Below are 22,594 nucleotides of genomic sequence, written 5' to 3' on the forward strand. Positions count from 1 at the left end.
ATTTTCCCCCTCACTTTATTAAAGATTTCTGCTCAAATATATTTTCAAAGTGGCTTTGACGGACCACTCAATTTAAAGAGCAAGCTTTCTCCCTATATTGTTCTTTAATCAATAGTTAGGGTTCTTTTATTTTCTTTTAATTTTGGAACACTTATCACCACATATTTATTTGTTTATGCACTGTCAATCACATGCAATGCAATGTAAGCCTCATGTCAGTTTTGTTCCTGAACATGAACATCATTTTCTTATTAGCAGAGAATAAGCCTTATATATTCAACAGAATGGTATAATGACACTCTTTGTTCTAGTGTTGGTTGACACTCTAAAGACTGTTGATGAAGCCAGAAGTTCTAAGCACCCCTATATCACAGAGATAACCAGCTCTACTGGTGTATCTGATTGGGAGAAAGATGAATTATTGTATAAATAGAACATCATGGTCAAGAGAATGCCTCCATCATCTAAAAATAATTGAAATATGTCTATATTATCAAATTCAGGAATAAAACTTAACTATAAATAATGTAAGAGCATTGTGACAATCCTAAACACACAGGTAATGAATTGTTAGAGTCTGTAAACAAGTCAGGATGGCGCCTGGCATTTTGCCAGGGGGAGTGGTTTATGAGGTGGCTCCAGGGAGCCATTAAGTGTGGAGATTTCTTATTGGTTGACTGCTGTATCTAGTTTATGTTAATTAAGATATGCTGTGTGGAATGTATAAATACCTCTGTTGTCCTACAATAAATGGCTCCCACTCCTGCTGTATTAATCTACGAAAGTTATTCATCACCCCCCGGTTATTTTCCTGCAGCCGGACTGCGGCAATGAATAATTGCTTGACTAAGCAAGTAGACATAGAAAAGAGGGACAAGAAGAAAAAGGTGAATAATAGTTGGTTAATTGATGTAATGGGAGGGATCATGGGTCTAATTTATTTTGGTAATGTGATAGTCTAGACCGCGGTATATGCTGATGCAAAATATTTATTAGTTGAGTGAACAAATGATAAGTGTGGGATATATCTTCTTGGACAGATTAGTGATATTATAAGCTAACAGCATTTTAAATAAAAAAAAATACTAACTAAAACCTATGATTACTCAATGGAAGACACTTCTATTGGCCACCCTTTCCTTGAGTCTTCATGCTCAGAATTAAACATCTATGAAATTGGTACAAAAATGCATTGGAATAGCAATTTTACATTCCCATGCTGGGTAGAGTTGCAGTACTTCATTTTTTTACATCCCAATGCCGGTATACTACACCCATAAAATTTTCAAAACAGGCAACAGAGAAAAGGCTCTCAGAGTTATATAGATTAGAATGCAAGTCTGAGCAGAGATTCTTTTCTAGTTGAGTGGCCTTGCCCAAGTAAGTTAACTTATTTGAGCCTCAATTTGATAATAATCATCCTAACAATGATAAGGTGATAATTTAAAAATATATTCATTATTTTTGGTCACTTTATGTGAAGCACTGTGCTAAGCACTTCATAAATTACATTGCATGAAATTTGCTAAACGTCTTTAAAATGGATATGGAGTTTAGATAATAGGTATTATTGGAACCTATGTGGATAGTAGGTGATAGGTCTCACCCTCAAAAACCTTTTATTTATTTATTTCTTGATGAGGTGCCTCATTCTTGTCCTATACCATACCTGAATCTATTACGTTGGAGCTTGTTCCTTCCAGTTTCTTCAGAGACCAAAGTCTGATGTCTTGTAGAGGGAGAATTCATAGTCCTTTAATGACAAGGAGTAGAGAGGTAGGTTCCTTGGAGATCAGACTACTTTATCTCCTTTCATTTAAAAGTTTTAAGTCTTGTAAATACACAATTCATCTATGCATTTCATATTTCTAATTTCTAAGCTTTTAAGGCACTTTGGAGAAAATATACTAGCTTCTTTTAGGAACTCCCTTGGATTTCTGAGCTGCAGAGTTAGTGACCTTTCTAAAAATTTTTCTGGGGCTGGGGATGTGACTCAGTTGGTAGTGTGCTCGCCTAGAGTGTGTGAGGCACTGGGTTTGGTTCTCAGCACCACATAAATGTGAAATAAAGATACTGTGTCCACCTAAAAATTAAAGAAATAAATATTTTAAAAAATTTTTCTTTTGTATTTTTGGGAATTGAAACCCAGGGGCGTTCTCCCCCTGAGCTACATGCCCAACTATTTTTACATTTTATTTTGAGAAGTGTCTCACAATGCCTGAACTTGCAACTCTATTTTAGCCTTTCTGGTAAACTGAGCATCCAAGCGCAGTTTAATGACTTTTTCTGAATCTGTTTTCTACCTTCCAAAAATAGGTAGTTATCACTTGACATTTGTCTTTTTTTAATATTATCTCTTGATGTTGTGGGTTTGTTTTTTTTTAATTTAATATTTGTTTTTGGTAAGTTTTTGGGAAGGGGCTGTTCTAGCATGCTTTAAAATCTAGTATGTATTTGCTTTCATCACTGTTAATTTTCCTTTCACTTTTTACTTCCTAGGATTCTTTGGATTTTCTATTTTTGTAACAGTTTTGTCATAAATCTATCAAGTTCTGTGAGTTATCCCAAAGGTCTTTTAAAAATACATAAAATAAATAAATAAAGATATTGTGTCTATCTACAACTAAAAAAAAGATTCCATCTTACCCCAGTCAGAATGGCTAGCATCAAGAATATAAAAAATCACTGGACACCGTAGCATATGCCTGTAATCTCAGTGACTTGAGAGGCTGTGGCAGAATCTACACATTCACTTCAATGGTGCTATCTTTTTAAAATTTTACCAATCAAGAGCATTAGTGATCCCTTCCTTTATTTCTCTGAAGCTATTTAAGTTTAAATTAAGCAAAAGTATATAAAATAACAATTTTAGATCCTAGGCTGGAGATGTAGCTCCATGTAGAGCACTTACATGCCTATCATGTGTGAGTCCTTGGGTTCAGTCACGATACCATCAAAAGGAATGATAATAAAAATAATACTTACGTTTCTGAGTCTCACTAGTCACAATTTAAATACTCAGTCACCATCTGTGGCTAGTGGCTGTCATATTGTACAGCATAAATAGAGCACATTCCCATTATTATAGAAAGTTGAATTAAAATTCTAGAATTTTAATATTATCTTTAAATATATCTTTTGTCCTTGATGAAATTAATATCAGTGGATTCATTTGTCATTCATCACTACTATAAAGTATATTAAGTATCTAATGATAATAAATGGCATTATATGAAAAGGATATTGTAGAGAAATGTGAACAGGCCACATGTGCGATGAAGAGTTGTTGTTGCCTCCAGTTTGGTCTTTTGCTTTGTGAGGTTGAAAGCTTTTATTTTATTATTTTGTCTTAAGCATTTCAGATTCTGAGGGAATTGAGTCTTATTAACTAAGCTTATAAGAGATTAAATGCTAGTTTTAATATTTATGGTGTTTTTGCCCTTTTAGTGACCAGAATATTTATAACCTATATCCAAGTACTACTGTAGAGAACCTGGGAAGTCAAATTAATCAAAAAAATTTATATAGAGTGAAGAGAGAGCCTATAAAATGGAAGAAAATCTTTGCCAACTCCTTCAACAGAGGATTAATATCCATATAAAAACTCAAAATATATAAAGAACTCAAAAAACTTAGCACCTAAAAAAACAAATAGCCCAATCAATGGATGGGCAAATGAACAGACACTTCTCAAAAGAGGTACAAATGTCCAATAATTACATGGAATATGTGCATCTATACCTGTCAGGGAAATGCAAATCAAAACTACATTAAGGTTTCATCTTGTGGGAGCTGGGGTTGTGGCTCAGTGGTAGAGCGCTCACCTAGCATGCATTAGGCATTGGGTTTGATTCTCAGCACCACATAAGAATAAAATAAAGGTATTGTGTTCACCTACAACTAAAAACATACATATATATTTAAACAACAACAACAAGAAGATTCCATCTCCAGACTGGGATTTTGGTCCAGTGGTGGAATACTTGCCTGGTATATATGAGGCACTTAAATGTTCAGCACCACACAACAATAAATAAATAAAGATATTGTGTCTATCTACAACTAAAAAAAAGTTTCCATCTTACCCCAGTCAGAATGGCTAGCATCAAGAATATAAAAAAATAGCTGGACACTGTAGCATATGCCTGTAATCTCAGTGACTTGAGAGGCTGAGGCAGAAGGATCACAAATTTGAGGCCAGCCTAAGCAACTTAATTAGTCCTTGTCTCAAAATAAATAAAAAGGTTAGGGGATATAGCTCAATGGTAAAGTGCCCCTGTGTTCAGTCCCCAGTACAAACACAAAAACAAACAAAAAATAAATCCTGGTATGGACCTGCGAGAAGAGGAACCCTTATACATTGTTGATGGGAGTGTAAACTAGTACAGCCACTGTGGTAATTAGTGGGGAGTTTCCTCAAAACCTAAGAATAGAAATATCATATGTTCTAACTGTATTACTCCTGGGTGTATACCGGAAGGATATCTGCATACAAAAGTCAAATAATAAGTGTATCTCTTGTTTGTGTGCAAGAATGTTATTGCTAACCCACTATTATAAGTGACGTGCTTTTTGAGTGTTTTTTCATTAGCGCTGATGCATTTGGGCAGTGGCGATCACAGGCTCTTGCCTGACCATACTGGTAATCAGTAGCAGGCATCTGCAAAGGAGATAGCCAAGATTTTCTGATGTTTTCTATGGTGAAAGAAAAGGGGCAAATTTCTACTCCTAAGAAGGAGTGAGCCTATTTTCCCAACCAGCATTGTGCTTCTGCATCACACAGCACGTGCTGTGACACAGATAGTGAGGGAGGAGATTTGGAGGCTTAATAAGTGTCAAAGTTGAAGGTTCTGTAAGTTTTCCTACCAGGAAACCCTGTTTATTCCTGCTCTATATTTCAAGTACTATCTAAAGACCAAATTCAGCAGCAGGAAAAAACAGTAGCTAGTTAGTGAGTTCTTTGTTCCAAACCAATAAGCCAACTTTTTGTTTGTTTGGCTCAACAGATTGTGCTTTATTTACAGGCCATTAGCAGTTATTAATAAATGAAGTTGGGTGTGACAAATATTTTTGAATTTCAGACAACTCATTTGATACTTGATATAATGAAAGAATATTTATTTTAGGAGAAATTTAGAACTTGACTGAGATCCTATTTCCTGTGGACAGCCCAGCCTTTCTGATATACTTCAGTGGAGCAGGAGGGGGTTGGATGGTGGGGCTCTGCAGACAGACTCCCTTCATTCAGCTCATGGCTCTGCTTTTACTAGAGTGTGACCATGGGCAAGCTCAGTTCTCTGTGCCTCAGCAATCTATTTTTTTTTTTTTTTGTCAAATAGAGGCAATCATATTACCAACGACAAAGAGAACTTTCCGGCATTATGTGAGATAATGTACTCTGTGATTAGCAAAGAGTGAGCTCTCAAATATGTATTAACTAATAATAGAATAAACTGAAACAAAATTTAAACTCTGTCCTTGACTATATCTTGATGCATCTCTTGTTACATTTTGTAATTATTGCATGAAATAGAGACTATGTTGGATAACTAATAAAATTTAACCAACGAATATATGAATTTTGCAATAAATACATCTATGCTTTGATTAGGGATTCAGTGGTTACCAGTACTAAATACATTAAAGATACATTTAATAAAATCAAAGACCTTTATATATGAAATCATTGTTCTAGAATAAACTTTTGTCTAAATTCATGTAGAGACAGTACTAAATACTGTACTGTTTCATTGACTGTACTCATTTCTACTCTTATTATTTTTACATTTATTAATAGAATTTAGTAACTAAAAATTATCTTAATCATTCCTTCCTGTGATAATCAACCAGTATGTCAACCTACCTAACCTGGTAAACTACAATATTAATTTTATGCATTTAGACTAAGCATTTCAACTCTGATTTTCTATTTCTATTCAATGGAGTTTTTTTTATATAGTATGCTCTTAAGAAGAATATATTTTCCCTCATGAATGAAAAATAAGTATTAAAGTTATTAAAACACAATAATGCAATGATAATGGCATATAACAAATTACATGAGAGAATACAATACAATATTCATAATTTATTTTGATTGATCAAATTGCCTTTATTATGGTTGTTTGACCTTGGGGCTTTAGTGCACATGTATTATAGTTTGGTGCATTCTCCATTAGAAGGAATGGGGTGGGAAAATGAATGTGTTTATAGTGCCAAGAATGGATGGATACTTAGCCAATAAAATGTTGGCTGTGCCAAACTAAAGTGACTGGCTTGATTTTGGTAGACTCTAACATTTTCCTCCTTGAGCCATTGCTAAAATGAGGATGAAAGCTGTGCTTCGGGAAGGTCTTAGACAAGAAAGGTTGAAATGGAGAGACACTAGGTTCTTGAGATGTATCTTATGACTGTGAATTGGGAATGGTTAATGTTTGTACAGAGAAAGATGACCAACTGACTAGGCTTCAAAGTTACACTTTTATAAACTTATCATGATTTTCTCTTCCAAAAGTCATGGCCTATGTGGTCACTCCTAATTACAGAGGCTGGTTATCATTGTTTTTAAGTTATTTGCTGTATTCATTTCTTCATATGATTGTTTTGCCTAGTGTTTCTCATAAACTTATTTGCTGAAATCTTCCAGGAAACCTTTCCTCTAATAAAAGCTCCTGTAAGTCCAACTGCTATGCCCATTGCTGTATTGGGTATATTATCTATTAATTATAGCCAGGGATCTCTCTCTGCTGTAGCAGTTTTGGTTTTATTGGGAGGGAGGGTCGGGATGCAAGAGAGTTAGGCAAGGGAGATAAGGTGGTGTCAGTGGTAATATGGTGGTGAGACCCTTCTAATTGTGAAAATTTAGTATTGGTGACTTCCTGGTTGGTGACTTCTTTGTTTATGTCTTCCAGTTGCCATGACCAGAGAGGCACAAGAATCAACAGGAATGACTAAAGGAAAAAAAAAAAAAACAACCATTGAGCAAAGGGAACATTGCAGATCAGCAAGCCTTTCTGTGTTCAATTTGCTCTTCTACTTGGCTTGAGGAACTTGAGAATACATGTCGGAGTATACTTTTAAAACTGCTTTGATATTTTTAATTTCAATGGACAATTGCAATTATTAATTGGCTGACCCCTTTGCAGATGCCTGCTATTGGTTACTAGTGTGGTGAGGCAAGTCTCCCTCTCTGTGGTCAGTGATCAAGACCTCACTTCTGTGTTTTTTGTTTCCATGAAGAATTCTACATAAGCTATGAATGTTCTTACAGATCACCTCTGCAAAAGTGAAATAAATATTTTCTAGTTCAATTATTCTGTGAATTGTTTTGATAAAATTGACTCCTATTTTTTATCTTAAGTGTTTTGCATATCCAGCACATAGGTCTGGTCTTTCCCCAATTCTGAAAGGCCTATTTCTACTGTGTCCTGTGTTGCTGCATCTTGTCTCCTTTACCTCAATTAATTGCTGATGTCATCTCTTAGCTATTTCCAAAAGGGTGTCTGAGTTGCTTCGCTTACTTGATTACATACTAGTCCTTATGAAGTCACTTTAGAAAGACCTACCATTATCACACTATATATGCTGTATATACTGAGGTCTATCACCTATGTTACCTAATGTGAGTCTTCTCTCAAAGCTTCAAGATAGATAATCCTTTTACTCACCATAAGAGGTTCTGAAGCTCAGAGTTTGGACCTAATATGTTTAAATTTAAATATCTAGTGAATGGTAGATGCATATTCAAAACCCCTTCATGTCAACTTCAAAGTCTACATTCCTTCACTTGGTTTTGGTAACTGAGAATTTGCCTTTGGAGGGCTGGATCACAACACTGCTTTCATGCTATTTGACTATTTGTTCTACTTTCTATTCTCCCTTTCAATTCTAGCATTGTTCAGCCTCTACAAAAATCAAGATTCCCTTTTCTGTATTTCAAATATATAATATTGAGTCAAACTATTTTAGCACTGTGCAAGGTACTGTATGGTATACAAAAATAAATGAGTCTGTGGATAACCTTGGGAACTTCTATTTTAATCGCTACAACATGAGCCGGAAAAATCTGCATAGAGTTATCTACAGTAGGAGACAGAATAAAAGTATCATTATTGAGGCCATGATAGAAATTTACAAGAAGGAGAAAGCAACCCCAGAAACCTCTCCTCTGTGGATCTTGGTTGATTTTTTTTTTTGTTTGTTTGTTTGCCATAGTGTTTACAGGGACGGGGAGCAGAGGAAAGATGATGACCACATTTTATTGGTTTACTGTCACTGCTATTTTTTATAATTAGCCTTAGTTTTAGTGAGAAACAAGAGTGCAAAAGAGGATCTAGGCAGGGATGGGGTATGCAGATAATTATTTTATTTTGCTGATACTTTCTCCTTGTAGTGATAGTGGAGAGAGAGAGAGAGAGAGAGAGAGAGAGAGAGAGAGATCTTACCCTGGTTAAATGTAATCTGACAACCCAAAATCCATTCATTCAATGTAATGGTGAATACATTAAATTATCGAGTTGGGATATACAATGACGAATGGAAATATATATATACTATGGAGAAATAGGCTGTCTGTCAACATAAATATCCTATGGCAGGAAGTGATAGAAAGGGATACAAAAATTATTATGCAATATAGGAGAAGGAAGAGGCTATTTCCTCCTAGAAGCATCAGGGAAAACTATAAGAAGAAGGGGATAGTTAGTAGGAATAGGCAATCTCCATTAATTGCTAACCATATTCCAAGCTTGTGTTGTCGTAAGCCTAAACTGACTCTTGCAAAACTCTGTGAGATAGCTGCTATCATTCTCTCCCCTTCCCTCCTCCTATTTGACCATTAAGAAAAACCACTGCATAGAGAAGTTAAATAACTTGCTGGTAAATAGTTTGCAGTTCAGCTCTAGAGTCTGGCCATTTAACCACACAGTGATATTCCTCAGTGGCTGTGTCCTGGAGGATGAGGGGAGTGGATTTTGCACATGAGAACTAGCAGAGCAAGTAGAGAAATAGTAGCAGGAAAGGATGAATGAAACATGGGGTATCAGATCACACAATTTAGAAAAAGAGATGTACGAAGAGAAGTCATTGTAAATAAGAAAATTTTTAACATAAAACTAGGATAGTGTCAGGTCATAAAGGAAATCAAGTCACTTTCTAAAGGGTGAGTCTTGACTTTTTATACTTGGAAGGTTTTGAAAGGCCTCATAGGTGGTTTGTAGAAAGACTAATCTGACAGTCACACACGAGATGGATATGACACTTGCATACAGGGCAGCAAGACCAGTTAAGGAGATTATAATGAATAACAGAGAACATGACTTAAAGTGACAGAAGTGACAATGACAATGAGAAATTGCCAAAGAGGCTGTGAGGAATTACAAATGGAAGTGCAACACTGAGAGTTTAGTGTGGTGAGCCGATTCTGTGTACTGTGGCCGCCATTACAAGATGGCGCTGATAAGCGCCGTGGCCTGTGATAAACAACTCCTTATTTTGGGAGAGTTGGCACGTAGCTGTAAAACACCCTATGAGAAAGATCCACGTGGCAGTTGTGCATTGGGGCTTTATCTGCTTTATTAAGGCTGGGGCAGTAGTAGTAGGAGTAGCAGTAGTAGTAGTAGTAGTAGTTCGAGAGAGAAACAAGCTAAGAGACATGTCTAAACAAAGGCCTGAATAAACTGCTGAAGGAAGAATCCTGTGTCGTGTTTCCTTTGCTGGCGAGGGACGCGGCAGTTTAATGATTGAGAAAGAGGAGTCAGAAGAAAAATGTGAGCCTTGAGCTTGAATAATTGTAAGGGTAGGGGTGTTAGCCACCCAGCTCTGAAACAGGAGACCTCAAGGGCTGTGTAACAAATGAAGAAGTTAATTTTGCACTTGGAGCCATATAGACTGAGCTGCCGGCTGGCTGATCTTCTGACAGTAAGTATGATAATTAGTTCTGATAGTGTCTGAATGCATTCTATGGGGTATAGCTTTTAGAAAACTAAATCAAAGTCAGGGCCTGAGAGGAAGAGTATACCCCAGGGTTTATGATGAGAACCTTGAACTGACAGATTTTCTTGAAACTTCTGGGTCTTCCCCTTTATTGGAAAATAGGATCCCACATTCCCTTTACTCAAAGATATGGAGAAGCCTCAAATAAAATAAATGTTTTATAAAACTATGCTGTTTTTCTCAGGACTTTTCCCAACTTTTCTCCTGGTTGCTGGAGCAATTACTAGTGATCTATCTCAGCAAGACCCAACTGGGAAATTATTGGGACTGTTAAAGGACCTTGATCATCTGTATCAGTGGAGGGTATGTTCAAGAATGGCTCCTGAGAGTTCTGGGTTGATGGGTCAGAATATAAAGCTGGATGATAAAGAACTGTCATTATGGGGGCATTCTCTCATAATACAGCATTTAATCCCTGGAAAGGGTGCACTCTCTTTCTCTGTCTCTTTCTTCTATGTTCAGGGACACTTTACTACTAAGCTACATCCCTTTTTAATTTTTATTTTTATCTTTTTTAAAATTATTGAGATAGTGTCTCAGTTAGTTGAGGAGGCTGGCCTCAAACTTGAGATTCTCTTGCCTTAGCATCCTGAGTAACTGGGATCATTGGTATGTGACACTATGACCAGTCCCAGGATATGATTTATTTTATGTTGCTGGGGTTGATATCCAGAAGCTTGGAAGAATTGATGGTCCTCATGAAATGAAGTAGAAATGTCAAAACAGTCAGGGCAGACTGTAGAAGAAGGGTTCAAGCAGACACAGAGGTCTCTTTAAAATGGAAGAACAGATTTTGTGAAGAGACGAAGGCTGAGCAGTTGCGGCCGCCTTGCTGACCTCTAGCAGTGGTCAACTTCTTCATATAGAATCTGGGAGTAGGAGATTCAGAATCGAATCTCTTCTCCCTCCCCCTCCTGGTTACAAATCACTTGAAATATATAAGTTAGTGGATCTTTGCTGAGTGAGATTTTTTTGATCTTCAGCTACATTATTCCGCCTTTGTGAGGAACCTTATCAAACACAATGGCTAGCAACGTTACCAACAAGACAGATCCACGCTCCATGAACTCCCGTGTATTCATTGGGAATCTAAACACTCTGGTGGTCAAGAAGTCTGATGTGGAAGCAATCTTCTCCAAGTATGGAAAAATTGTGGGCTGCTCTGTCCATAAAGGCTTTGCCTTTGTCCAGTATGTTAATGAGAGAAATGCCAGGGCTGCTGTAGCAGGAGAGGATGGCAGAATGATTGCTGGCCAGGTTTTAGATATTAATCTGGCTTCAGAGCCAAAAGTGAACAGAGGAAAGGCAGGTGTGAAACGATCTGCAGCGGAGATGTACGGGTCAGTACCAGAACACCCTTCTCTGTCCCGTCTACTCAGCTCCTCTTTTGACTTGGACTATGATTTTCAACGTGATTATTATGACAGGATGTATAGTTACCCAGCACGAGTTCCTCCTCCTCCTCCTATTGCTAGGGCTGTAGTGCTCTCTAAATGTCAGCGTGTTTCAGGAAACACCTCCCGAAGGGGCAAAAGTGGCTTCAATTCTAAGAGTGGACAGCCGGGATCTTCTTCCAAGTCTGGAAAGTTGAAAGGAGATGACCTTCAGGCCATTAAGAAGGAGCTGACCCAAATAAAACAAAAAGTGGATTCTCTTCTGGAAAGTCTGGAAAAAATTGAAAAGGAGCAGAGCAAACAAGCAGTAGAGACGAAGAATGATAAGTCGGAAGAGGAGCAGAGCAGCAGCTCCCTGAAGAAAGATGAAACTAATGTGAAGATGGAGTCTGAGGGGGGTGCAGATGACTCTGCTGAGGAGGGGGATCTACAGGATGATGATGATAATGAAGATCAGGGGGATGACCAGCTGGAGTTGATCAAGGATGATGAAAAAGAGGCAGAGGAAGGAGAGGATGACAGAGACAGCGCCAATGGCGAGGATGACTCTTAAGCACATAGTGGGGTTTAGAAATCTTACCCATTATTTCTTTACCTAGGCGCTTGTCTTAAGATCAAAATTTCACCAGATCCTCTCCCCTAGTATCTTCAGCACATGCTCACTGTTCTCCCTATCTTTGTCCTTCCCATGTTCATTAATTCATATTGCCCTGCGCCTAGTCCCATTTTCACTTCCTTTGACGCTCCTAGTAGTTTTGTTAAGTCTTACCCTTTAATTTTTGCTTTTAATTTTGATACCTCTTTATGACTTAACAATAAAAAGGATGTATGGTTTTTATCAACTGTCTCCAAAATAATCTCTTGTTATGCAGGGAGTACAGTTCTTTGCATTTATACATGATTTCAGTACTTGCTTCCCTAACTGCAAAGGCAATCTCATTTCGTTGTAGCACCTGAGAGCAGCTTTGAGTTTTAGAGGTATGTGTGTTATCCCCCACATAATAGTCTTGTGTGGGGCTGTTCAACACAAATGTAACAATGTATTTTTGTGAATGAGAGTTGGCATGTTAAATGCATCCTCTAGAAGAATAATTAGTGTAATAGTCTTTATTTGTTTTCTAAAGTTGATACTGTGGGTTATTTTTGTGAACAGCCTGATGTTTAGGACCTTTTTTCTCAAAATAAACAAGTCCTTATTAAACCAGGAATTTGGAGAAAAAAAAACTTTTTTTTATTTTTGTATTTTATAATTATTTACTTCAAATTCTTTGTTTTGCAGCAACTTCCACAAAACCCTTAGAATATATTAAATATATTTTTCTTGGAGTATGATCATTATGCATATCAGCATACACTACTCAAATTTCATCAAGATGGATGTTGCATTAAGGAGTTAATTATCTGTGACATGGAATGGAGATTCTTTTAATAACTGTTTATAGCCCCAGGTACCTTATCTGGATTCTGAGTCTGTGCATCAGTGTTATTAAAAATAGGAAAGCTTTAAAAAAATAAAAATAAAAATAAAATGGAAGAACAGTGAACTCACAGGATGACTGTATTCTTTGGGAGGCCCAGGGGATATTCTGTTGAGGTGATAAGAGATGCACTGTGAGGGGGACCTTGGCATTATTAAGAAGCTTAGTAGCCACTTCTTTCTACAGGCTGAGCTAACAGCAGGAGTTGCTGCTACAGAACTGAACTACCTAGCAGGGTTGGTAAACAAAACATCTGGGATCCTTGTTTAAAAAACAGGAAAAAACCTTTTTTTTTTCCTTCCACAATTCCTTGACATGTTGTTTGTTTTATTTGTCATTTAAATATCTTCCAGGGGTGTGTGCTTCCAGGAGTGCAAGATATTTCTAGGGTAAAAGTAGACCCTTGAATTAGGAAGACTTCTCAAGACAAACAGAATCAATAATATTGATTGATTGATTGGAATTGGCTCAGGTGATTATGGGGGCTAAGTCTCACAGTTTGCACCAAGATGGAGACTCAGGAGGCCTGTTGTGTAGTTCCAGTCTGAGTCCATGTTCAAAGGCAGGAGATGACTTGTCTTTTAGCTAGAAGACAGCCAGACACAGAGAGTGAAGGCTCCATTACTCAGTCTTTCTATTGCATTCACTCTTTCAGTGAAATGAACGAGGACCACTCACTTTGGGAAGGACAATCAGTTTACTGATTTAAAAGTTGATCTCATCAGAAAGCACCCTCACAAGCACATTCAGGATAATTTTAAATCAAATATCTGTGCACCCTGTGGCCTGATCAAGTTGTCATATTAACATAAAACAGAATATTTTTGCAGAAAAACAGAAGAACAGCATGTCCCAGCCACCTGCACGGCTCTAGTCTGAGCCCTCTTCCTTTCACACCACTGACCAGTGTGTCTGTGGCCTCCTGAGGGATCACTCAGCTTTCATCCTGGGGGTCCCATCTACTGAGCTGCAGCCTCAAGGCTAGTTTGTTTTGCACAAGGACAGGCCTCATTTGTACTCACTGCCAAAGGTTTTGCATTTGAAGAAAGGGAGAACTAGGAGAGAATAAAAAGAGGGAAATAGGAGATAAACCTAAGGGAAACTGCGAAGTCCCCCAATGTGATAAATCAGACTGTCAACTCCTCCAGTCTCTGTAGCTCAACAGGTGGTGTCCCTGGAATACATACTGACTCTTTGTGCTGTACCAGGATTTGGGTGAGAGCAAGAAAATACTAGGAGCCAGGGTAATGGGGGCTAGGATTCTCAGTCATTAACATCTATAGTGTTTGAATACAATATTATTAAAAATCAAAATTACCAAAAAATAATCCATGACGGTCTGTCAAAGCAGAATCAGCATCAGGTACATGCCTGGAGCAAAGGAAAAAAGATCAAATAGATCTTGTCTGCCACACAGTCTAATGCAGTAAGGAAAAAATATTAGATGAACACAAATTGGGGGATAAGCTCAAAGATACCTGCACAGTTCTCTTCCAGACTCAAGGGCATGATGGGTTTTATGATAAATAATGATGAAATATAATATTTGTAATGACACACTATCATAAAAGTTATTCAATACTTATGAATTTCTTATTTCTGGAATTTTCCAGAAAACACCTAACTGACCCTGTGTAACTGAGCCCCCCCAGGGAACTACAGAAATGTAGCTAAAAAGTGCTGTGTAGGAAATCTCAACCCCATTTATACAAACTTTCTTTAAGTCTACAGCTTACTTCAAAATTAAAAAAAAAATCAAACATTTGATTAAATCACTTGGTTAGAAAAAGAAAAAAGAAAAAAGGAAACCAGATACTCTCCTATAATCCCAGTGGCTTTGGAGGCAGAGGCAGGGGGATTGCAAGTTCAAAGCCAGCCTCAGCAAGGGTGAGGCACTAAGCGATTATGTGAGATCTTGTCTCTAAATAAAATAGAAAATATGACTGGGGTGTGCAGCTCAGCGATTGAATGCACTGAGTTCAAACTCTGTATCACAAAACAAAAAGAAGTTAAGAAAAGAAAAACAAACAAAAGGAAATAGAAAAAGACAATGGAAGAAACTTTTCTCTTTTCTTTTGACTATGCCTGTATTATATTGAGAGTACTTCTTGGAACAGAGGCAGCCTGGGCTGTGATGGAGTTGAAATCTTGAGTTGGATCTTGGTCCTTGTGGGCAGGAGGCCATGTGGAACAGCCAGAAGATTATGAGCAGTTTCTTGGGTCTGAGAAGCACCACCAAAGGCAAAGTGTATGCCTATAGCTGCAAGGGTATTGCTGGATGGATACCCCTTTATGCCAGGGAATCTGGCTAGGGGCTACTGGTGGGGGTGTAGACAGGGGAGTTCAGGGAAAGCTTTGCATTTGGCCTTGGAAGAGGGGAACTTCAAATATGTATCCAGGTGAGAAACCAGTGGAAAGTCTTATTAGGGTGACTCACTGTGGGCTCAGCCAGAGAGGCAAATCAGGAATCCCCCAAAATGATCTCTTAAAAGTGTGATGTTTTGATTATGAAGGTAAAATGATGTCCAGCACCTCCTTTTCAATGACACACAGGACTGGAACCTGGCTGAATCTCAGAGCTATGCTTTCTGAGCCTTGCACAAGATTGTCTGTCTCCATGTGCAGACTTGCACACATGCATACATGTATACACACACACACACACACACACACACACACACACACACACCCTTTCCTCATGTGTCTTCAGCATTTCCCCTAAATGACTCATACCAAAAATTGAAATGCCACTTTTCTGAGTTAGAGAGGACCTTTTGTAGCCCTCAAGGACCCCTGTGAATATAGGTCTGTGTGTTCTCCTAAGTGTATGTACCTGGATGTGTGAGTGTGCACACACTTACATACCCACTTATCCACCATCACCCAGGCACATACTCACACTCTCTCATAGCAGTCACATGACCACTCCCATACCATGTGGGCATGCACACACACACACACACACACACACACACACACACATACCACATGTACACAATTCCCTTCACATTCACACAGTCCCACATACATACACATAATCCCACACACTGACTTAATCCCCCCCCCACACATGCACACATATCACACTTACTTGTGCAAACCCCCACACTATCACACTTACCACACATGCACATGTACCACACATATTAGCACACACATGCATCACACACCTACACACACAATTTGTTCTGTGCTTTCACTTCGGCAAGGTTCTAAAATATTTTCATTACACAATGAAGAATCCTACATCAAACCTGGGCAGTTTTCTGTGCATGAAACAGGCTTTGCGTTCTGAAGGGGGAACCCATGCTGGGTGCTTCAAAATGAATGCCACAGAGTCACCCTGTTGAGGTCCTGTGTTCTGGAACCACAGGTGGCCTAAAGTGGGAGATGGATTGCAGCCTCCCACTTTTGAGGCAGTGCCCTCTCTTGGCCAAGTGGGCTCTAATGGCTGGCTCACTGGTCTTTCCTGCTGAGAATCCCTGCCCCCTAATCTCTGAGAGTCCTGGCTGTGAGGCTGGTATGTCTGAGTCACCTTGCATCCACTTCACTCTGCCGCCTTTGAAATTTAGCTCGTTTATTAGCTCTCCTCTCTTTCTTCTAACTTGCCATTTTGTAAGCAAATCATCTCTGTTTATTAATGTTTGGGTATTAGTATCAAGGTATTGGCAATCCTGCCTGGAGTATTGTTTCCAGCTAATTAAAATGCCCTAGGTACCCTGCTGAAGATGGGAATGACAAAGGACAAAGAAGCCCAGAGGGTGTAGGCCCCTATTTCTTGTTATGTAATGACCCATTCTCCCCTAATATAGAAACCAGACACTTCCTTTGCTGAGAGAGGAAAAATGACAAGAAAATAAATTTGCATTAAAGTCGACTTAAAACAACCTGTCTCTGACTCTGTTCTCTCTTGCAGCTCTCCAAGCCTGAGCAACAACTCTGATGGGTGAGTCTGCCACCCCATTCTCTTCTCCTATCTGGGAAAGTGTGCAGCTGGCTGTGCTGAGGGGTAGTGGCTGTGCAGAGCCAAGCCCCTGTGCAAAGCTGCATGCACAGTCTACTGGTCTTGTCTGAGTCACACTCTGCATCCTTAGCTGGTGCTCTGGACTCATCAAATAAGGGAGCCCTCTCTGGTTCAGTGGGAGCCAGAGCTCTATGTGCAGTGTTGGATGACTGCCCCCCAGTGTCCTTGTGTGGGACATGAGTGCAAGGGTGACAAGGATTCTTATGCTGCCATTGCCAAGAGAAGGGCTCTGCTTGGAAAGGAAACTGGAGAGAAGCCCTGGAGAGGAATGTGAGTGAAGTCAAGTCAGAGGACTGGCCTTGCAGGAGCAAAATGCCCCATCACCTGTTGGGAAGTGCTGCCAGGTGTCAATAGCTGTGACTTCTTCTGTAGGACAAATGCTGTTGCATGTGTAGTGTGTGTTGTAGGGCTGGCTTGGGTCCCACTGAGGGGCCCTCTCATATGGTCTGTGCCTCATCGTGGTGGGGGATTCTACCTTGCAGGCAGCTGTCCTTGCAGCACCAATGGCTACATTTGCTGACCCTGGGACCCACTGCTGGTCCACAGAGCTCCTGTGTGTGAATGGTATAAAGGTCCCTTCCCAGAGGCCTTCCCTAGGTGAGGTTGCAAATTACTGTGCGCACACACACACACACACACACACACACACATCACCCCCAAAGTTCCTTCAGATCCCCATTACCTTGTCCATTTTAAACTGCTATACGTGGACTTGCTTGGGTTTCTTGGCAACATGATGGCCTCAAGGAAATCAGGTACCACCAGCACAGCCAGGCTGATGCCACAGACCCTTGTGACTAGCCTCAGAAGTCCCACCTGAGCCATTAACCAGGTTCAAGGTAAGGGAGCATAGAGTCCACCCCTTGATGGCTGAAATATTAAAGTCACATTGTCATAGAATATGAGGGATAGGAGGGGCCATAGGGCTTCATTGGAAGATTTCATTTGTCCTGGTGGGAAACTGCAGGCAACTCCTACCCAAGAAATGGGTGGGATGGGGAGTCTCCAAGGAGTGTGACAAAGTGAGCACAAATCAATCAACAGACTTCCAGAATTCCTTCCACTGTGTCTGCTGGCCCAGAAAGGTCTCTGCCACTTCTAGGTGCCACCACACTACCTTTGGTCTTGCTTAGCAACCAGCTTGCACATCTTTGGGACCCCCCAGGAGGTAATTGTCACCCCTTGCTCCAAACACTTAATCCACCCTACTGTGTGACCATTCAATATTTTACCCAACTGAATTTTTAAAACCTTTCTTCTTGTTTCCCTTTCTTTCTTCCCTCCCTCCATCCTATTAGAGGATTTCCTTGAATATGTAGGAGATCTGCATTCACAACAGAGAAAACAAAGAGCTGAGCTTTTTACAACTGTTCTTAACAAAAAGGGCGGGGGGGTGTCTGTGCCACTTAGGGGCTGTGCTGAGAGAGGGGCAGGCTGGTTTTTTGCAGGAGTGCCAAGGTAGGAACTGAGATGTCTTACCCCCAGTGATGAACATATATGGCACTCACTACCCCTGGCTGAGCTCAGCTGTCACTATGCAGTGATGGGGAGGGGTGTGCAGGGGCCACAGGAAGGGATGGGCAGGGAGGGAAAGGGTCAGTGTCTGTCAGGAAGTGAGGAAGGGAACCTTGCACTTGGTCTAACAATAATCTAGAGCCGTTTTTTATTTGTTTGTTTGTTTGTTTTTTTTTTTGTTTGTTTTTTGAAGTCTTCTAGACCCCAGGTTCATCCCTGGCATTTTGAAACATTTAGCCCACTTTTTTTCCAGTTCAAGGCTTGTGACATCATCTACTTTGTGACTGTTTTTTCATTTACTTTAGTTTTAGCAGCTTTATTGATATATAATTGCTACATAGTAATGCATATTTTCAAAAGGTATGATTTGATAAATTTTGACATAGAGGCACTCCTAAAACCATCGCCATTATCAAAATTATGAACTTCTATGTCATCCCCAAATTCTCATGCTTCTCTGCATCTCCTGGCAATTGTTGATTTAATTTTTGTTGCTACATATTTATTCACCTTTCCTAAAACAAATTGAATGATACAGTTTATATTCTTTTTAGTCTGACCTTTTTATTTGTTTGTTTGTTTTGTTTTTACTCAATTATTTTTTAAAGATCTTTTTTGTTGGGAATGGAAATTAGTACAGATATTATGGAGAACAAAATGAAAGTTGTACAAAAAAACTCCAAATAGGGACTGGGTTGTGGCTCAGTGGTAGAGCACTCACCTATTACGTGTGAAGCCCTGAGTTTGATCCTCAGGACCACATATAAATAAATAAATAAAATAAAGGTATTGTGACTAACTACAACTAAAAATATAAATATTTAAAAAAAATCCAAATAGGGGCGCGCAGAAGAGGAGAGCTGGTGGGCGCCGCAGGTCGGGAAGAAGAGCACCCAGGGGCCTGCAGCCCGAGTGCTGCGCCGTGTTCCAACTTCTCCACGAACACAAAGGTGAAAAAGCACGTTTAGATTGGAATATGGACGCCGTCTCCTTGATCGGAGAGGAGCTGCAGGTGGACTTCCTGGACCACGTGCCCCTCACCACACACAAATTTGCTCGGAAGACGTTCCTGAAGCTTGCCTTCTGTGACATCTGTCAGAAGTTCCTGTTAAACGGATTTCAGTGTCAGACTTGTGGCTGCAAATTCCACGAGCAGTGTAGCAACAAAGTCCCCACCATGTGTGTGGACTGGAGCAACATCCGGCAACTCCTGTTGTTTCCAAATTCCACCATTGGCGAGAGCGGGGCCCCGGCGCTGCCCTCCTTGACGATGCGTGGGATGCGAGAGTCTGTTTCCCGGATCCCTGTCAGTTCCCAGCACAGATACTCCATGCCTCACGCCTTCACCTTCAACACTGCCAGCCCCACCTCTGAGGGCTCCCTGTCCCAGAGGCAGAGATCAACATTCACACCAAATGTCCACATGGTCAGCACCACCCTGCCCGTCGACAGCAGGATGATTGAGGATGCCATTTGAAGTCACAGCCAATCAGCCTCACCCTAAGCCCCGTCCGGCAGCCCCAACAACCTGAGCCCCACAGGCTGGTCCCAGCCCAAGACCCTGGTGCCGGCACAGAGAGAGCGGGCTCCAGGATCTGGGACCCAGGAGAAAAACAAGATTAGGCCACGGGGACAGAGAGATTCAAGCTAGGGCTGGGGATGTGGCTCAAGAGGTAGCACGCTCGCCTGACATGCGTGTGGCCCGGGTTCGATCCTCAGCACCACATACCAACAAAGATGTTGTGTCCGCCGAGAACTAAACAAAAAACAATAAAACATTAAAAAAAATTCTCTCTCTCTCTCTCTCTCTCTCTCTCTAAAAAAAAAAAAAAAAGAGAGAGAGAGAGATTCAAGCTATTACTGGGAAATCGAAGCCAGTGAGGTCATGCTCTCCACCCGCATTGGGTCGGGCTCCTTTGCAACCGTTTATAAGGGCAACTGGCACGGAGATGTTGCAGTGAAGATCCTGAAGGTTGTGGACCCAACCCCAGAGCAGTTCCAGGCCTTCAGAAACGAGGTGGTTGTCCTGCACAAAGCGTAACACGTCAACATCCTGCTCTTCATGGGATACATGACAAAGGACAACCTGGCCATGGTGACCCAGTGGTATGAGGGCAGCAGCCTCTACAAACATCTGCATGTCCAGGAGACCAAGTTCCAGATGTTCCAGCTGATCGACATTGCCCGGCAAACGGTGCAGGGGATGGACTACTTGCACGCCAAGAACATCATCCACAGAGACATGAAGTCCAACAACATATTTCTCCACGAAGGCCTAACAGTGAAAATTGGAGATTTTGGTTTGGCGACAGTGAAGTCCCGCTGGAGTGGCTCTCAGCAGGTGGAGCAGCCCACCGGCTCCGTGCTGTGGATGGCCCCGGAGGTGATCCGGATGCAGGACAACAACCCCTTCAGCTTCCAGTCCGACGTCTACTCCTACGGCATTGTCCTGTACGAGCTGATGACCGGGGAGCTGCCCTACTCCCACATCAACAACCGGGATCAGATCATCTTCATGGTGGGCCTAGGCTACACCTCCCCCGACCTCAGCAAGCTCTACAAGAACTGCCCCAAGGCCATGAAGAGGCTGGTGGCCGACTGCGTGAAGAAAGTGAAGGAGGAGAGACCTCTCTTTCCCCAGATCCTGTCTTCCATCGAGCTGCTCCAACACTCCCTCCCCCAAATCAACCGGAGCGCTTCTGAGCCATCCCTACACCGGGCAGCGCACACCGAGGATATCAACGCCTGCACGCTGACCACGTCCCCCAGGCTGCCTGTCTTGTAGTGGACTTTGTACCTGCGCTCAGCCTGGGGAGGAAGGGAAGGCAGCGACAGCACCTTCCTGTCCCTTGCTCCTGGGGCAGAGTGTTTTCTGAGAAGCTGCTGTTAAGGACCTCCTAGAGACGCACAGGCCTTAACTTCACGTTGCCTTCTTTTCTACCCTTTCTGGCCGGTCTTCCTCCCATCTCCAGCATGCACAGGGGATGCTGACGGCCCTGCAAGATATCGTTAGGGCAAAAAGAAGTGGATGTCAAGGTCGTGAGCAGACTGGCCCCGCTGTGGGGACATGCGGGTTTGGAAACCAGCTTCTTTTGAGAGACAGCGGTGCAGCGCCAACAGTTTTGCACATAACTCACCGAACAACCCAGGACTGCGGAGATGCGCCTGCTCTATCTCGTACCACGGGACTTGCCTGTAACAGCCCGAGATGTCCAGGGCAAACGGTGGCTTTCCAGGCACGGTGCTCAGCCCTCCTGTCCTGGTCCTTGGGAGCAGCCTCCCGTCATGCTGAATTCATCTTCCAGGGGCGGCCCCTATGGGGTGGGCCGCAGGGCCAGCCCCATCTCTAGTCACATAATTGTGGATGCAAGGAAGCCAGGAATACAGGTTCTCTTGATTTGGGTTTTAATTTTGTTTTTATTGCGCTGACAAGATACAGTTATGATGATTCCTCGATTATGTTATTTTAATAAAATAAATTAAATTTAAAAAAAAAATCCAAATAGGACTACCATATGATCCAGCAATTTTATTACTGGATATGTATTCAAAAGAAATAAAATGAGTAGGTCAAAGAGATACATATGTACATGCCCATGTTTATCGCAGCACTATTCACAATGGCCATAGTAGAGAATCAATCTAAGTGTTCCTCATCAGATCAGTGGATACAGAAAATGTGGTACAGATACACTATGGAATATTATTTAGTGATTGAAAATCAACTCCCAGGCTGGAGATGTGGCTCAAGCAGTAGCATGCTCACCTGGTATGTGTGGGGTCCTGGGTTCGATCCTCAGCACCACATAAAAATAAAATAAAGATGTTGTGTCCACTGAAAACTAAAAAATAAATATTAAAAAAAATTCTCTCTCTCTCTCTCTCTCTCTCTCTCTCTCAAAAAAAAAACTATATATATATATATATATATATATCAACCTCCCTTTTCTTTTCTTGCATGGGGGATTGAACCCAGGGACTCTTAACCACTAAGCCATATTCCAGGCCCTATTTTTACTTTGTTTGGTTTTCTTTTGAGACAGGGTCTTGCTAAGTTTTAGGGCCTTTCTAAGTTGCTGAGGCTGGCTTTAAACTTGCAATCCTCCTGCCTCAGCCTCCTGAGCTGCTGGAATTACAGGTGTGCACCACTATGTCCAGCTCAAAAAATTGCTTTATATCACCACATGAAT

General features: G+C 40.9%; 1 protein-coding gene and 1 pseudogene across 1 annotated transcript; both read left to right on the top strand.

Moving 5' to 3' along the window:
• Positions 1 to 10,856: 10,856 nt before the first annotated feature.
• On the top strand, positions 10,857 to 12,262 carry LOC144253114 (heterogeneous nuclear ribonucleoprotein C-like). The gene is made up of 2 exons (XM_077795015.1): positions 10,857 to 11,333; positions 11,373 to 12,262. Exons 1-2 carry the CDS (start codon positions 11,017 to 11,019, stop codon positions 11,938 to 11,940), a joined length of 885 nt encoding a protein of 294 aa, XP_077651141.1. The 5' UTR covers positions 10,857 to 11,016; the 3' UTR covers positions 11,941 to 12,262.
• A 4,772-nt stretch (positions 12,263 to 17,034) lies between these two features.
• LOC144253105 (RAF proto-oncogene serine/threonine-protein kinase pseudogene) lies at positions 17,035 to 21,241 on the top strand (annotated as a pseudogene).
• Positions 21,242 to 22,594: the final 1,353 nt, after the last annotated feature.

This window comes from Urocitellus parryii, unplaced genomic scaffold (genome assembly GCF_045843805.1).
Source record: "Urocitellus parryii isolate mUroPar1 unplaced genomic scaffold, mUroPar1.hap1 Scaffold_95, whole genome shotgun sequence".
Classification (NCBI taxonomy): Eukaryota; Metazoa; Chordata; class Mammalia; order Rodentia; family Sciuridae; genus Urocitellus; species Urocitellus parryii.

What these genes read in the sequence shown, in the direction of transcription:
- LOC144253114 (XM_077795015.1), top strand. Translation starts at nt 11,017, where the DNA reads ATGGCTAGCAACGTTACCAACAAGACAGATCCACGCTCCATGAACTCC. An exon ending in TCTGCAGCGGAGATGTACGG is followed by an intron (nt 11,334 to 11,372) that starts GTCAGTACCAGA and finishes CCGTCTACTCAG; the next exon opens with CTCCTCTTTTGACTTGGACT.